We start from the raw sequence: 18893 nt of genomic DNA, 5'->3' as shown, positions 1-18893 counted from the left end.
TCGGTGAAGTCGAAAAATAACTCGTTCGAATCCAGACGAAAAGCATACAGAAATGATTGTACAATACTCCATTATTCGCCGCGGGTACTATTCGCTTCGAATGGAAGAGATACTACCGCGAAACGTAATCAAACGTGGGACAAAGTATTTCGATGTCGAGTCCTTTGTATCAGGCTATTCCGCCTGTACGAAGGATAAACGTATACACGATACAGTATCTCCCCTTAAAGTCAGACCAGATCCGGAATGCTCTGTGATTCCTTCTCGTCCTTAACCTTGTATAAGGATCAAGGAACTAGATTTAACAAACTTCTAACTTTAGGCAGCACATATACCGGACATACTGCCGGAACCGGTGGAAATTTAACTCGAGTTTTTAATACTATGTATTCTTTATTCAATTCAATGAGATCGATACCGAAGAATAATTTTCGAAGACATGTCTTACAGACATGCACGCGGTCTGTAAATATGAATTACATGAATTATATTGTTATATATATTAGATGTGTTAAATAATTAACCTGGTACGGCTTTTAGATTTGTACAATATGAAACATTTATGCTTTTGTTTCGCATTACAGAGATCGAACGGCCTGATATTCCATCCGTTGCATGATGACGAGACTCAGCAAGAACTACTTCAGTCTTTCCCTCACGCGTTACAAAAAATGTATACGTATCATCCTGGTGACGAGTAGTCTAATTTAGTGGCTTGTTCCAGCAGAGATGTTGCTACGCGTCCTAAGTACTTCCCTCCGTATTCTGTTTCCTATTCGATTAGTTAGATTTACTACGTTCCTTGATGCTACATCACCCGATCGATATGTTCGTCCATCTGCTTCCGTGTTTTCGTCTTGCATAATTAAGTGTAAATCTTAGTATGGTACGCGGAAAACCGGTGCTCACCTTTGAAGAGGTGAAGGAGGAAGGATTTTTAATGAGTGTGTCGCTTTATAATATCACTTTAGGTGAGTTCCACATATCTCGCCAGCGGGAATGCGCAATCGCATTCTTCCCTTCTCTCGCAAAAAAGAAACAAAAAAGAAAAAGTGGTGTGATTGACATTAAAAGAATAAAATACAAAAGGAGATCACTTTTAAACAACGAAGCAAGCGTCATTGATCTTATAATATTCCTTATATTCAACCTCACAGCTGATAAATGAACTTTTTTTTTACAAAATTTTTGGCTCAAATTCCATCTTAACCTTTCGCTCAAAGCTCTCATTCGCGTTCTTTTATTCCTAACTATATCTATACGCAACGCATTTTGCGAGAGAAACAACCCGTCTCGAGATGCGCCGAGCTGAGAAATTTACGATTCTCGTGAAGCCGAAAAACGAGGAAAATTAAAGACCAAAAATGGAAATATTTTTAGCGAAACGTTAAAAGTCTGTATCATCAACTGATCTCTGCATTTGACTTTAAGATCGAACGTGCGTTTTCGTTATGCTGCTCGATATTTAAAAAATATTAATAATATTACTTACTTCCGAGATATCGTGGATCTATTTTCTGTTTTCGGAAAACTTGTGTCTCCAAATATATCAGGTTATTCTTTTTCGCTTCTTTTTCGCCGCCAGGCGATAAACGTCAAAAGATGGACAAAAATTACTTGTTATAGTTCCCCCGTCTGGCCTTCGGTTGCGATGAGAAGATAAAACAAACGTTTTATTCGTGACTCTGTTAGCAAATAATTAACTCGAGTTTACTGTTTATAAATCATTCCATGGAGAACGAAATATTAGGAAAATTATTCGGCGAGCGAAATGAATTAACATTTCCTTTTAATTATCGTTCCTTTTTAACCTATTGAGAAAAGAGTAGAGGAAATTCAATGGAACGCAACCGTACAAAATGGATTCTTTTATCGGCATGTTCCCTTAAAATAATGAATGGAAGCGAGATTTAAAGAAGACGTAGGAGGTAAGAGGACGAGCAGCAAATAGAAATCCCACGGTAATCTTAGCATGTTCTAGCTCAGTGACGTTATCTAACAGGATCGCTATTTCGCGCCTCGCTCTCGAATAATTTATTATTGCAGCACCTGTATAGCACGTGTTATCGATCGACGGTGCTGCATTTAACGTATATGGTCGAAGGGTACGATCCTGTTTTCTCAATTCGATATCGTCGATCCCATCGAAAACCCTGCTGACGCTCCATCTGTCGCGTTTCCTTCCAATCTTCCTTCTCCCGTCGTCCCTTTTTATTCTCTAATTTCCCTACGAATTCACGTGTTTTCATCGAAGAGAAAGAAAATTTGTAAGAATCTGTAAAAAAGAAAAAAAAACCGAAAATTCCACACGACGTATGCGAAAAGGACGAAACGTAAGAAGACGCGAGAAAGAATAATACAGAAATGGAATTGTGCTTATCAGAATCTAAGCAAAGATTTGTTTCAGGTCCCAAATATTATACGCATTTTGTACATTTTCGCTGTTTCAGTTTCCTTTAAAGGCATAAACATTGCCAGTCTACTTACGAGGAATAAATTATACAAAATCTGTGAATAGGAATACTCTGATTGTCCTTGAATCTCTCGGAACAAGTTTAATACGTTTAATGTAGCTAATTATTTGTATATAATATGATAGAAAAACTAACGATTATTTTTACGCAATTGCTACTTCAATTTCATTATTCCACCACTTTTATGGAACAATTCGTACTCAACTTATTCGAAACCAATTGTGCCTTTTTCATTACCATCAACGAACTACTTTTGCTTTCCGCTTCTCTCTTTCTTTCCTCTATTCTTCGAGCATTTCCTCTTTTATCTTTATATCGTTACTGCATAACGTACGCAAAAGCACTAGATTGTTCCGTCGTTCTGTTTCGTCGCAATCACAGTCACAAATGCTGACGGTTCCTTTATACGAATATTTTAACGAATGCGGCTCGTCTGATGTACGGGCCCGTGTACTGCTCTTTCCACGATGCTTTCTCTTTCCGATCCTACTTCCACTTCGTCTCGTATCACGCTTATTTTTGCATTTTTCGAGAAAGAAAGGAGCAAACGTGCATAGGAATAAAGAAAGACGATTTCGAACGAGAAACAGAGAGAAAAGAGCAGAACCAGCGACGATTCTTTTAGCCCCACGACCGAAAGATTAAAAAGCATAAAACCGAAACTCGATAGGCGTGCAGATACCTGTGTGAACATCTGTCACAGATACGTACCGAACGACGGACGAGATTAAAGAATCTCGTTGCATCGTGAATCGCTTTCTTTTTCCTCTGTGGTATACTTTTCTTTTTTCTACGTTTCTAGCCCTTTTCCTTTTTTCGCTATATTTCTCGTTCTCTTTCTCTTTCTTTTTTTTCGCTTTCACCTCTTTTTAGATCTCATCTGACTGTGAAAAATCAAGCAAGCGATTCGAGAACCATGGAATATTCGCCGTCTCGATCCCGAAGTGACAATAGCGAAGGCTTGCCAAGGTTTGTCGCAGTTCGATCGCGCGGATTTATGAAACGTGGAGAAGAATAGTCGTCATCGCTTGTCATAAGAGCAACACCGCGAAATCGAGGATTCCGTTCGCGAGAATCGAGAGCGTGAAAAATTATCGCCAGTAATCGGCTTCGTTTCGTGACGAAAATCTTTTACTCGGCGAGATCTTTAAAGAAATCTCGGCACCTAATCGGCACACTTAGTTGATTTAATGGTAATATACGATACAAAATATAATATTTAATAACAGAGAAATCGAGAAATTTGTAGCGTTTTACTTTAGGATTATTTAGGATTTATTTTCGGGATTGCAAACTAGAATGCCTGCTATAGAATTTTCTTCCGGTCTTGCGGAATTATTTGTGAGCTGAATTTATAGAATTAGTCGAAGCAGAGATCCAACCCTTAGCAAACGAAGAAAAATCGAAGTAATACTCCGAGAAGAAGATAAAGGATTTTACCAAGTGGTTGTCAATTTTTCCTCTTCGACTACCTCGAAGAGGCCTGGAATCGTTGGACGTTAAGTACGATTCGCATCAGACACCACCACCCATGTTCGCTTTCGTTTATTTTCGTTCGGCAATTGTGCTCGAACAACAATACAGAAATCACTGTCGTCTGCAGTGTAAGACGAGAAGAACGCGAAGGGTAGGACGTGTCGATTAGAACAAAATCGAATACGCAACCCTTCCAGTCGTGCGAAAGGATAAGCACCATTGTTAAGGGTTGATGGCTCTCGGTTGAGGCCGGATATAACGACAGAAGTGTCAAAATTCAAGGCTCCAGTGCGACCAGTATAATGGCACAATGGTGGAAAGTGAGCGTTCTTTTATACCAAATAAATAACTGGAAACCATCAATTTTTAGCGTACGAGCGGAGGAATTTATTGAATTCCTTGGAAGATTATTATATTTGAAGATTGTAGAAAAAGAATGGTATAGGCGAAAAATTTGTTGCAGATATTGCTGCCATAATATTAGAATAATACCTATCTTCATAATTCTACTTTTTACTTTCACAAAATTTGTCCAACTTATCAGCTCCCTTTAAAAACGCTTTACATATCCTTAGTTATAGAGTGACGTTAAAATCAGAAAATGCTTCTCTCCTATGGTATACTTATGTCGACTTTGTTGCAAAAACAGTCGAGAAGTTTCTAACAAAAGCATCATGTGTCAAATTTGTAGACTCCTTCGATAATAGTAGCGTTCTAATGATCATAAGCTGCATTCACGACATAATGGAATCGATATTATAAAAAAATGATGTATATCGTGGCTTATTGTCAAATGAAAATTAGTCGGCTTTGTCATGAAATTCACTGTATCGTTTAATTAGTCGTAATTCCTCCGTGATGTAAGAATTATGAAATATGATAAGTGTTTCGTTTAAAAGAATTAAAATGTATTGAACCGATATTAAATTATGAAATACTTTCTAAAGAGAGACAAACACGAACAAGGGTAATTTTTGTCATAAACGTTTCAGTTGTTGAAAAAAAGAAACATGATCAATGAAGATAATATTATATGATATTGGAGAAAAGGTCGGCCGTTGTACTAATGGCAATGGTTCAGAAATTCCAAATAAGCGACAAATGGAAAGTAACGCTCTGTATATTTCTAGCGGTTAGCGTTTTATGTTCGTTGAAGAATTCTGACAACGCGATATATGATTCCGAGGAAGACCCCATTTGAAGAATATTGTTATCTGATTACTCGAGCGAGTAGTTCATTCGTCAGCTTGCCCTGGAGATCCATTAGACAGTCGCAATGATTCACAGTTTCAGACAATAAAACTTGGCAAGCCCTTTTGACTGTGAGATGTTAAGAATGGAACGTTTCATCGAAATAGCTCCCATAGGCGCGTAATATGTCTACGTCTAACGCGACAATGTAATACGAAGCATAAAAGAAAAACCTTTGACTCGAATGCTTCGCGTCGGAACGATACGGAAAGGATCAACTGAGAAATATCAACGATACATTATAGCAGTGTACAAAGAGAAAACGTCCCGTGAGACGTGTACTTGGTTAAAAAGATTTTCATCTGGATACAGAAGGGGTGATAATTGCTAGAGAAAGTAAAATACAAACTAACCGCCTCTTGGTTTACATTAACCGCCTGTGGTTCTTAACAAGATGGTAAGATCGTTTGCAGCAATGGTTGGCGCGATAGGCAAGTTTCATTTATAAAACAGCAGGTATATATGATGTCATTTGAATGTAAGTTTTAAGATAACATTTAATTTGACAGATTGAATTTGTTTCGCCGAACGATTAAAAATCCTAAATTAACAATGGGAAAGAAATTGCATCTCATCGTCAGTGTAGAATATATGTACTTAAATGTCAGAATAATTCAAATTCACTGTTCCCGGAATTGGATTATGAACATTATCTTACTGCCCCTCCTTTATTTTACTTGCAGCAGTTAGTCGATCTAATTAGTTAAAATTTAGAATTTTAATGGTTCAAAATTTGTAACAAACTGAAACGAGGTGTAGCCAATTTACGGTTAGAACTTTCGATAAAGTTGTGGTAAAATGGATTTAGAGTGGAGTATTGGAATGATGGAACATAAAAGTCTGGAATGAATAAAAGTAGAAACTAAAATTAAAAACTATTTCTACAGGTTTCGTTTCCATTTTCTGCCTTATCTTTGCCTTACGTTCACTTTCTCGCTTCCCTTTTTCTTCCTTTCCACTTTCCGTATTTCCTTCCTTCTCGTTCTTTTTTATTCCCTATCCTCCCTTTTATCCCTTTTATGAAAGATATGAATTTAAATTTAGTCGACGTTCCGACAAGGGTGGCAATGGAACAAGTAATGCCTTGCAGCGGAGAATAACTGAAATAAAAAGCAAAGAAGCAAAATGTAGGTACAGTCGAAGAGTAACGTTACCAACATAGGTGCAACGCAAGTCGTTGATCAATGAATTAAGTAAAGAAAATCGTTTTGAGAATGTTTTGAACAATATGTATTTCAGGGAAAAATACCATAGATGCTTTGTAGAAGCGTTCTTATTGTTTTGTAAAGGACTGTAAATTGTAAGAGGTCGGAATATTAACAGAAACAATTAAAAAGTAAAAATTGAGATATTTAAAAGCAAATTTTATTTTTTAAAGAAACTACGTTAACATATTTCATAATAACATATTTTTTCAGTTTTACTTATGATTAACAAACTTATGCTTGTACTAAATTGGACTGTATCCGAAATCTGTATTAATTCTCGCAGAAAAATTGTTTTCAATCCAAAGCAGATTGTATACACGTGGGCCATACATTCAGGTTAATTTCCATTTAATTGTTTAAAATTAAAATGTATACCACAACCGACGATAATTCAATTTTATTCTTATAACACTTTCCAAAATTTCCAATTTATGAACAATCACGTGCTTCGAAAGATTTGTAATTCTGTTTCAATTCAATTTTATCGATTGCTTTAGTAAAAAGTTTATTGATAGTTAAAGTGTAAAAATAATTAGCAATTTATTTATATTTTGCAATTCATATTGTTATACATATATATAAATTATCAATGCTTTAATTAATGACTGGCGTGAGATAAAAATATTTAAATTAGTTTCAATTCCTTATCTATATTGTTCCTTATTTTTCTTATCGATATTCGTTATATGTGTCTATAATTTCAAATGTAAAAATAAAAATTCGATATTATATATCGAGTCTTTCTCCAATCATTTATCAATTATTCAATTATTGTTTACGCATTAAAAGTAACAGATACGTAAATAGGTGCCGCCAATTTTCGCAGGAAATAATCAATACATTATGTACTGACGCGGAAGTAAAGTTTCAAAAAATATTTTTCTCGAACAAGAGTTGTCCTAGTCTTTTAGGTGCATTTTATATGCATATTAGTATGCTGTTACGACTAAAAAATATAAATAATATAATAATATAAAATAATATAAAAATAATATAAAAATGTCGTATAAATTAACAAATCTCCCTTATAGGTGTGTAATCGTTTATTACATGTATCCCGACGAGTTGCCACCAGATGGCTATTCGTGTTTCCTGTTGCATATGTGAGTAACCGTAACGCGTGGCGTGGTGTGAAGAACCTTTATAAATTTGACAAAATTCATATCTCTGCTTAATTATCGATTTCTTATGATTGTGTTATGCGACGTGATCAACATTTAGACGCATAATACATAGCAATTTTAATAAAATATATTTAGAATACGAGAATCTAATGATCGTGTCGTTCAAAAATGGTGCATTTACAATATGACATTGCCTGTTGCATTTCAGTTTTATTCGTTTATTTATGTCTTGCCAAAGCGGATTACCAGTTTTATCCGAGACTTGAGAAGGTAAATAAAACAGATGTATGCGAAATAATTAAAGATTTGATTGATACGAGGTTTAAAAAGTGCAGTGCTATGGAATAACAGGTTCAAAATTATTTATTGTATTAATATAGAATCGTATATAGCAATTTAAATTCTAATAAAATTGATTACTTTTTAATTGTATTGATACTTTAAAGAAGTTCAGTGCCTTTGAAACAAAGACACAGTACATTCTATTCCGTTTAATAAACGGATATATACTTTTATGTTCTATAATTAATTTCATTAATTTAATGTTACAGCCTAGAATAAATCATTTGTCTGGCAGCAAATTTAACCCTGGTGAGTATTTAGAGGATCAGATGTACCAAAATGTACGAAAACCTATAGTAAATGTAGATACTGAACAACAAGCTTCAGATACATTTGCTAAAGGTTAATAAAATATTTATCAAAGTAAGATTTCAAATATCATATATATTATACGTATTAAGTTTCTTCGTATATTCAGATATTGAATGGGATTCTCAATGGGCCAAGAATATCAAATTTGGCCAGGTATCGGCAGTTTCTATAGATCCAAGTGGAAACATTGGGATATTTCATAGAGGATCCAGAGTATGGGGCTCGACTACATTTAATATTCAAAATATATTTAATAAAGAAGAAGGCCCAATTCAGGAAAACACCGTAATTTTGTTAGATAAATCTGGAAAAAAGTTATTAGAATGGGGTGCATACAAATTTTATTTACCACATGGTTTGACAATAGACATGCATGGAAATTATTGGATTACTGATGTAGCTCTACATCAGGTACTTAAATTTGATGCTAAAGATATAGAAATGATGAAAGGTTTATCAAGTTCGAGAAAAAGACAATACAATCAAGAAAAGCATTTAAGACCTTCGTTGACTCTTGGAGAAGCTTTTGTGCCTGGTAATGATGATAAACGGTTTTGCAAACCAACAGCAGTTGCTGTAGAAAATAATGGTGACTTCTTTGTTAGCGATGGTTACTGTAATGCTAGAATTCTGAAATTCAATGCTAAAGGAGAAAGAATTCTATACTGGGGCCGTGGTAGGTTATATGCATTTTATATATGCATATTTTAATATGCATTTTATATGAAAATTAACTATTTAGATTGAATTATAATATAGTCTATAATATACTTTACTTTATAGAAAGCATATATGGACAAACTCCTCTACAAAATACATTTAACGTACCCCATGCTTTAGCACTTGCCAGTGAACTGAACTTACTTTTTGTTGCTGATAGAGAAAATGGCAGAATTGTATCTTTCTATGCAACTAATGGAACTTTCCACAAAGAGTACAAGAATCTTAACATTATTGGTCCATTAATATATAGCGTAGCATATGCCAAAGGAAGACTTTATTTGATTAATGGTCCTACTTTACGTTACAATATACATGTCCGAGGATTTGCTCTGGATGTAAATTCAGGAGATATATTATCTCAATTTGGTCCAGGACAAGATATGGATAGTCCGCATGATATAGCTGTATCTCAGAATGGTTCAGAAATATATGTTGTGGAATTAAATAAAGATATTACTTATAAATTTTCACAGGGTAAGATTTTAAATCATTGAGGTATAAGAATAAAACCTATTTGCCTTGTATTTCTTCAACGAAACATGTATAACGTTTTTTTCGCAGAGATAAATACACAGAGACAAATATCACCTTACGCGGACCCTTTTATTGATAGCTTGAATGGACCTGTTACATCACAAAAAATAATCGTAACCATTCTTACAATAGCAGTCATTATTCTTGGCTTCTGTATGGTAGCTTTTGCACTTCATTTAAAGTCTGAAGAAAAAGGAGGTAGATTGTGTGATTATGATTTATCTGATGCTGAATTCTCAAAACTATTCGACTAAGAATAATGATTTAACTGATTTTGGGTTATTAAATAATAGCTGTTAATTGCATGCATGTTAATTTAGTTTGCCGAAATGAGGCGTTTAGTAGTAGTTCTATCAAAAGTAGTTAACCTTGCAACAGTAATAAAAGAAATTTGGTAAAATGCCACATACTTAAAAATTAGAGAGGAAAGGTTGAAGGTTAATATCTACAAACAATTGCAACTTAATTTCTCTTTTATATTTTAACATTCTTGCTGCGGTAAGTTTTAACAAGCTTTTGTACTGGCTGCGCATACATTTTATTATTTTATTTAAAATAGCATATTTATGGAAAACAAAGTTGCTAAATACCAGGTGTATGCAGTATAGAGTTGTTAATGCATTATATTGTGCTTTGGAAACTATGCCAGTACAAGAAAGCTGTATATAAATGCATAATTTAGTGGTTAGATGAACGAACACTGTTTTAATTCTTGTTTTTACTCTAATCACATTTGATTTTTACAAATGTATTATCATGTCGCAATATTAATATTTATCCCATCTATTCTACAAAGAAGCAGTTCCATTTTTCATATTTTTCTATAAGAAATGATTAACATTTGTCATAAATTATTATTAATTACTTAAAGTCCGTTCACTTAACATTCCACTCCATTTGACTTCCATTTACACTATAGAATGTTCAGCATACTAACATGTAAATACTGATTAACATTTTCTATGATCGCACAAATGTATAAATATTTTTCATTTATATTTCTTATTATTGAATCTTGTATTATATCAAATCAAAGTGTAATGAATTTACACGCCAAATTGAATCTGAGCTTTTTTTGATGTCATTTATACGCGTGTTCGATTTTTAAAAACTGCATTTTTTCTTTTCTACCTCTTGTATGTGATCATTTATTTATTTTGAATATTCGTATCTTGTAAGAGAAAATATATACATGTTTTCATCTCAACAACGTTTTCCGTTATTCCCCCCCCCCCCTCTACCCATTATCCCACTTAACTCGAATAACTTTCAACAGATTGTATAAGTATTGGACAGTATATAGTGCACGATGCTTAAAAATATATAGAGTGGTTAGATTTCGACGTTATTTCGCTCCATCTATATAATGCATTTTTGGTTGAAATTCTAAATCAAGTCAGACCTGGAAATAACGGTAAACGATTGTGACGCCATTACTATCAAGTGCGAGTAAAACGAAATAATCGATTATTTTCCAGAAATGTTCTAATGTCGTTTATTTTTATAAACAGGATGTTTGTTAATAAAACGAATGCGCTGGGAGGCCGAGAGGCGTGAAAACTATAAACTCCCAAATCTCTTGGAAAACAGAAGAGGCAAGAGTTTCAAGACAACGGAGAAACGACCAAATCCGCGAGATTTTAGTAAATTGAACACGGAACCAGAAGCCTCGGAGGATGAATATCCGGATAATAGTTTTACGAAAATCATTTAATAGCGTTAAAAATTTTTAACGTATCAAGCATATGATTTTAACGACGTACCTCTATTTTAAAAAACGTGCAGTCTTACCTTCCAATTTAAGCTTTTTACTTGTAGATTTGAATCTTGATCTCCATGATGCTAATTTTACGAACTATGATGTTCAAGTTGCGAGATCTTCCAATTAATGCCTCACGATTGTTACTTTTTCACATAAGGTCACTTATTATCACTCACGGAGTTAAGTATACGTGATTGTTTTTATTATATTGTTTAAGAAAGTATCGAATTCGTTACTTAAGACTTTGTCGTTGACCGGTACCGACTCCCGCCACTACGCACTAACTAAATCCAGCTGAAATTATGACAGCCCAAAGTGGACAACCGCGCGATTATTCGAATCTGCTATATCCCTAGCATAGGGATAATCGTATATTACAGTCTACTCGATTTAATCTTATAGACATTATTATTCCTGCGTGTTTTAGATGATAATTACACTTGAAGAAGTATTAAAACGTTTCTCCCATATTTGAGAAACGAGATATATTGAAATACGATATATATGTGTGTGTTATCAATATTCGAACCAAACTGCGCTTATACTTTATCGAATATTCAATTTGATAGATATCTATATTGTCTTTCACTACTGTGCAATTCGTGTTTCCAAAGAACTGCCGATATTTTAGATTTTGTATTTCTTTTTAGGAGATTTATTTGATTTAGTTTAATATTTACACTAGCTTTTACATTAATTTATAATAATAAATTTTGTAAATGGTAAAAATAAGAATTGAAATTTTCCTATAAAAGTATGTAAGAGACGAGGTGCTATTTGAAGTTTTAAAGATTAAAGATTTTATTGTTATTTTGAACACATTTGATATCGTGTCAAACTATTTTTTATAACATTAGAATTAACAGCCAATACATAACAAATGAAAAATATCCTGTTTATGCAAAACAGGGTAAAAGATCAATATATATAATATATGTTCAAAATTTATATAAATAACTTAAAAAATATTTATCGCAACATTATAACATACCTGATAATAATGGCCTTGCAAGTAACACTTAAAAAGTGACCAAACTTAAGTTGTACGTATTAAATGTCAATAACTATATATATTTACAAATTATATACTCTTATGTAACTATACATTACAAATTATTGACATATCCCTTTAAAAATGGTACACGAAAAGCGGTATACATATATAATTATTTTAATTTATAATTGTTAATATATTCATGTCCGAAAATTTTGTATTTAATCAATATCAACAAATTACCACTTATTCAAGTGTGTTCGACAAAGACAGTATTTTTCTAGTACCTGAGACTGTGTATTTTAGTACTTTTAAATGTACTGATACTTACAATGTTTATATATAACTTACTTTATATTTCTTCTTTTCTACTTTCTGTTAATCTCTATATTTTTCTTATATCCTGTGAACATTTTTATGTGCTATTGCCACAAACGTAATGTATGTATCCATGAATATTAAAATGTATATTTTCAAATAAAAATGGTGTTTGCATTATTAAGTTAAGAGGTCTAGTAAAAATTTGTCAGATTATTCAGATTATTGCTTAGGGTTCGATCAGCGAAGTTATTAAAGATATATAAGAAATCTGATTTTTTGATAATGATTTATTTTACACACTTAGTTGTCTTCTATACACAACTATACAACGATAAAAATTAAAATTTTTCTATTTATCACTAATTAAGGTCATTGACGATAATGATTTGTGTTAAAGATGCATAAAGTCAGTCCATTCTTTTGCGACACGTTCTATCAAATATATTTCATTGCTTGTAAACTGTACGGGCCAAGAAAAAAGGAGAACGTTCACGCGAAATACGCAATCAATCATATCGTTGTAAAATATTCATGCAATTTAATTCAATCGCCAGCAAGCACGATACTTTGACAGACTCGATCTTCGTAAAATCGCTTTATGCACGCACGCACGCAGCCGATAAATAAATATTATATCTTTCGTACTATTCAACGAGAGACATAACGCAATTTCGCGAGACACTTTGTAAATGTCTTGTATACGCAGGTGTTTAATTTTATTTAAATATGTATAAAAACGTCCAAGTCGGAAGGTGTGTAGAAAATATTCCGAGGAGAAAAACAAACGAGCGACAAGAGAAGAGGAAACGAAAGAATCGCTAAGATCAGTTCGAGTATAGGTTATTTCATCCCGAACACAAATCGTACCAGCAGGATGAAATTCCGAGAAGACGTCGTCTCGCAGCTATACCGTTATTTTTTTTTTTTTCTTTTTTTGTACATTAAAAATCGTATACGTTTCGTAGTAATACACTGACAACTGCATATCGTTCATTTCATATTTATCACTAAGTTTTACCTATGACTACCATAAATTCGTAACTAGAATAATCGACGTTCGTCGTCACTCGCGATCACTAATGTGGTACCGCTTATTCTTCTTGCAATATCATGTACATGGCTCGTCGCTGTCGAAAAAAAATGCAACAGCGAGCCTAAAATATCACAATGTCCAAGTATACTTGCGTACGTTCGTTCGTAAATGTGATGTCGTGTTCGCTTACAATATTCAATTATTATTAATTGTTAGACGTATACTCTATTTACAAAACTTACGCTCCGGTGTACAACAACAGAAACAATCTATAGCTTGCAGCGTTCTAGGATAGTAAATCGGGAAATGCAATACGCGTAAGTGCTAACTTGCATTTTAGTTTCTCAGAGAATTGTTCTTCTCATGCAAGAGTCAACGTTACACACACACATACTGTATTTTTGGAGCAAGTGAAATTCCTTGTTTAATACACGTTGCCTTTTCTCCAGCATTTACTTACATTTCGACGTGTTTCAAGAATGAAACCTGTTTGCGTCACAAAGTATAAAGAGAACAGAGAAAGGTTAGTTTCTTCCCTTTTTGCGTATTCAACATATACAAATTATTGGTTTTAATTGTTAAAGCTTAAAGCGATCGTTGCACAGGCTCCTTCCTTTTTATTTCGCTGGAAATAAAATCAAGTTTGGGTGAAGCGGGTTTGCGGAAAATGATAAGAAAGTACTGTTGCTTTGGTTTTTAAAAGTAGGTTTGTAAAGGGAACCGTAAGCCAACGGAACTAGATTTCTCCAGAAAGTTATCGGTGATATCACTAAATTTAATAGTAATAATTATAATCGATCATAGTTGTTACGTCAATCTTTTTACTATATTTACAGTGCCATACGTAATGCTATAATAACTTGTCGTATACTTTTTCATTACACCGTGCCACGGCGCGAGAATGTATTATTTATGATTCGCAAGATTTCTTCGAAATGGGATGTAAAGTGATATTTCGTAACGTTTAAATAAACTCTCGTTCATACAACTGCTTTAAATGTCCACCAAATTAATCGATTGATTTACCTATAAGTAATTCGCGAGGAAGTAAACGAAGTAAACGTTACATACGGTTGTAAAATATTGATAAAATCAAATGCATCCGTTTCAACTATAACACACAATGATGGAATTATTGGTATACAAAGTTTAAATTTGCAATTAGCCATGTTACAAATGCATGGAACGTAGCAAATCGTCCGATGAGTATCCGTGATAAAGTTAATACATGTATACTATATGAAGTGATCACTGCATTTTCTCAGCGTCGCACAGCTTCGGTATGACACGAATTCTCTCGATGAAGTCACTAGTACGTTACAACTTTAATTAACGAAGCCTTTTTCTCTTAGTTGCTCACGCGTTTGACATCATTCATCTTTCGAGGGCCTTCGCAATGTTTATTCATACTTGTTCAGTCCAACGACTCACTTTTCTCAAATATCACGATCACACGTATGGTTGTCAGAAGAAACGGACATCGGCATCACCGCTGAAATTTTACAGTCGCTTGAATCCTATTCATGATTGCAAATTGACCCAGCCAAGCAAGAATAAAACAAATATTAAGAGTACGTGTCTTCTATAACCATCATAGAGACAACTAAAATTCGTTGTTGTTGACTTAGTTTCTAACAGTGACAAACTTTCTATACATGTCCATTGTGTAACTTGAATTTATCATTTTGTCACGGTCAGTCCAGTAACGTAACATCTAAAATCCTTCACCCAACTTCTTCTTCTCCTCCTCACCTCTTTCTTTCTTTTCTTCTCCTTCTTCTTTAGTCGTACATAACTCGAGAACAAAAATAACATAACAACGAATACTTATTATCATCGGGACCACCTCAACAGACAGAATCCGGCGCTACGACGCTGTCCATCGTTGAAATCGCTAAAAATCGGAATCGTACACCTGTCGTGGCGAACAGAGATGCATGCTTTCCGAGTGAGAATAACGAGGAGCAGAGAGAGAAACATCCTGGCACAATGTGTCCGTCCCTCTTGTTGCGCGTTACTTCGACCCATCTACCCTGCACGTTGACCGTTCGAAACCATCCACGAAGGGAATCCTTGAAACATTTCCCCGATAGGATTTATCGTCGAGTTAATGGTGAAACTGGCAGGGCCTCAGTAAACGGAATTGTACTCCATGTCCTGGGCATATTGAGGAGGTCCTGCGGGTGGTGGCGGTGGCTGTGGACTGTATTGCTGCGACGCATCCGAGGCACGACGCCTAAGCGCTGCGATGCTGTGGGCGCCTCTCCAATCCGACGCCTCGGTTGCGTTCACGTCGGCAGCCACGCAGGAAACACCACCGCCACCGCCTCCACTGCCGGAAGTCGTTCCAGGCGAGCCCTGGCCGCAGTTCAAGGCCGATCCCAACCCGCCACCCTGACCACCGCCCACGCTGGATCCTCCTGGCGGCGAGCCCCGGGACGCTGACACGTGAACACCCCCTGAAAGTTGCAATATCATGTTTCCAAGTGTCTGTTTTCATCTGCGTTTCTTTCATTTACGAACAGGACCCGATGCAATAAGACGCAGACTGTAGGAGAAGAACGTGATACATGCACAAGTCAGACGTGGTATATCTTTTTCTTAGAAGAATAATTTCAAGATAACGGAACGACATTATTTGCACATTTAGAATAAAATTCTTTTATTATTATGGTATATAATTGCTATGATATAAGAAGAAACAAAAATGTGGCTTAGGTATGTATCAGATTCTTCCTTTGCAGTCTTCATACGATATATTGTATATGTGTACAGGTACACCCTGTACGATTGTCACATATCTGGCGGTGAACGTTATTGTGTCGCTACGTGTGCATTATTCATTGCTCCGTAAGGCTATGGTTACGATAAATGCGTGTTCCGATGTATTATCCTTCTGACGAATGAAATATCTAGAGAACGATGTAGCTACTCTCATAAGAAATTTGATTCTTCGGAAGATGAATCCTCTGTATATAACTATAACCTAGCGCTGCAACAAGACGCGAGAAAAAGGCAGCCTATCTGCATCGGACCCTAGGCTTATAATAGAAAATAAATATCATCGGCGCTTCACTTTATAGACCTGATTTTAAGGTTATCTAGTCGTTTGTCTAGAATAGTCAGTCTAGAATCCCTTAGTCGGGCCAGGTAGCGATATGGCAATTTACAGGTGCGATACCGCAGGTGCACGAGAGAACGTTTCCTTTCTTCGCAGGAGATATTAATACAGTAGGCTTACAAAGTGCGTGGGGTGTGCTACCGGGTGTCGTAAAGTCGTTTCCGCCTTTTCTTACGCCACGTTGGTGGGCACGCCGAGAGACAACGGGGAAAAGGGATCTTTTTATGGCGGTATTGCGGCGTGAGTACAAGTTTGCGGAGGACTATTCGTGCCCGCCCCTTTTAGCGATGAAGAATGGAATAGCTAATGGCATCGACGCACGTGATATTACATAGTCTTTCTTCGTCCATTTCTGCGACAATTCGAACCAGCGGGGCTGTGAGATATCTTTTTTAGAATTTCGTAAAACGCTGAGACGAGTTATTCGATTTGTATCGAGTTATTCCATGAATCCTTCTTATTACTAAGAATAGCATCCCATTGTTCGTAGCTTCGAATGAAAGAAGGATCGATTTAATAAGTAAGTAAATTCCATTCGTGGAAATAGGTCGTTGTTATAGGAACTTGGAAAGAATCGAGGAGGTGGTGCGTAACTCGAAAATCGGGCATTTTCGGCCACGTTAATTCACACCTTATAGACGTTCTCTCGTCCACTGCTGCTAGACGAGAATAAACAAAATAGAGCTTCGTAATCGACTTGAAAACCGGCAAACCTCGGCCACGCTACCGTTCGATGCTAATCATCATCGAAAACCGAAAAAATAAGACGTTTCACTAAAAGGTGTTTGCCCTAGGCATTACCAACGAGTAAAAGCGGATAACTGACTGCGGTCAGGCTCATGCTCGCAAGTATTGGCGTCCACCTTAAACCGAGATCACAGGAATCACACGGACGGTGAATTACGTCTGTGGAACGGCATTTTTTTCTCTCCTTTTGGTTGACGCTACCTGCCCCGCGGCGATAATACGTGATAATTGACACCTTGTACGTGTTACGTATGTACACAGGTACGTGTTCGCGTTTCAGACACGCTCACATTAGTGCGTACATTGTGAAATTGTGCTACACACAAAGCCAGTTTCGCTACACGGTTTAACCCTTTCTAATAGAATTTCGCCGATTCGATGAAACGTTGCCTCATTCGAATACCACAATATCTAACCTAACTAATCACTAGACAGGGAATGATACAAATATAATGCGAAAGGGGATACACGGAGATCATTTGAAAACTTTATGAAGTCGTATCCGCTTGTGAATCTTTTTTTAATGACTTTTTGGAACGCATTTATAACGTTGCTTCCCCTTATTACAAATATTCCTTTTCAATTATCGTTTGGTCGCTGAAGAAATAATTATGTATGAATGAGCTCTCCGAAACGAGAACTGATATCCGGCGAATAGCAGGATTTTCTAAAAAAAAAAAAAAAAAAAAAATATGTGTATGTATATTGCAGAAAGTGATCTTAAGAGTTGTTGACCTCGGCAGAGGACGGTGTAGGTATATCTGTCGGGATTAATCCATTTAAACGTGTCAATATGCATTTAGCGATTTCTAGATTCGATATAACATTATAAATTATTAAGCAAATTATAAAAGCGGATAATCGAAAAAAGATATTGGACGGTCGAATTTTTGTAACGAACAGCGAGATCGTCTTGCATATCGTTGTGACGATTTTTGGAATTTTTAGGACAGCCCTTTAATAAGATCTAGTCAGAAAAAGTAACCCTTATTTCGTTATGTACATTTTCTAAGTCTTCCTTCTTTCCCTTTTTAATGACCACACGTCAAAGTAACTACGAAACAAACAGAAAACTGGTCGATAGTTCAACTTGTCCTCCCATTTCTTTAGTTTCTTCGCGCCTATGTTCTCTTAAAACGTTTCGGCCGTATCGCCCGTGTATTTAAGAGAAAGAGAAAGAGAAAGAGAGACGGAACTCGTACGATGGGTAGAATTTTGTGAGACAAAGAATTTCACACACGTCTCGTCTTCCGAAGCAACTTCGAAGGTACAAGGTCCCTGGATAAGCCGAAGCGTAACTCCAAGACAGGTTGCATCGGGATGTTATGGTAAACATACAGCGAAAGATCTCGCACCTAGGTGCGAGACCAGGCTCGAAGTTTGCCTGCGTAAACAGACGAGAGGACGGAGTTTATGTTTCTGTCTCAAATTCCTTACATGCAGGCGCATAACCCCTTCGAGCGATAATGCA

General features: G+C 35.6%; 2 protein-coding genes across 2 annotated transcripts in view; one reads left to right on the top strand and one right to left on the bottom strand.

Annotated features, from left to right (window-relative positions):
• The first annotated feature begins 7492 nt into the window (after nt 1-7492).
• LOC138182616 (peptidyl-alpha-hydroxyglycine alpha-amidating lyase 1) lies at nt 7493-12708 on the top strand. Its single transcript, XM_069118650.1, has 5 exons — nt 7493-7878; nt 8182-8863; nt 8971-9384; nt 9472-9642; nt 10956-12708. Exons 1-5 carry the CDS (start codon nt 7702-7704, stop codon nt 11156-11158), a joined length of 1647 nt encoding a protein of 548 aa, XP_068974751.1. The 5' UTR covers nt 7493-7701; the 3' UTR covers nt 11159-12708.
• An 86-nt stretch (nt 12709-12794) lies between these two features.
• The window catches only part of otp (orthopedia homeobox), a 28388-nt gene continuing 22289 nt past the window's right edge, over nt 12795-18893 (bottom strand). The window contains exon 6 of the mRNA XM_069118457.1: nt 12795-16013. Coding sequence (XP_068974558.1) covers nt 15685-16013 — 329 coding nt within the window. The 3' untranslated portion in view covers nt 12795-15684. The remainder of the gene's footprint in view (nt 16014-18893) is intronic.

This window comes from Bombus flavifrons, chromosome 8, assembly GCF_040668555.2.
Source record: "Bombus flavifrons isolate JBK064 chromosome 8, iyBomFlav1_principal, whole genome shotgun sequence".
NCBI classification, from domain to species: Eukaryota; Metazoa; Arthropoda; class Insecta; order Hymenoptera; family Apidae; genus Bombus; species Bombus flavifrons.
Note: the sequence above shows the minus strand (reverse complement) of the source record. Positions and strands in the feature narration are given on the sequence as shown.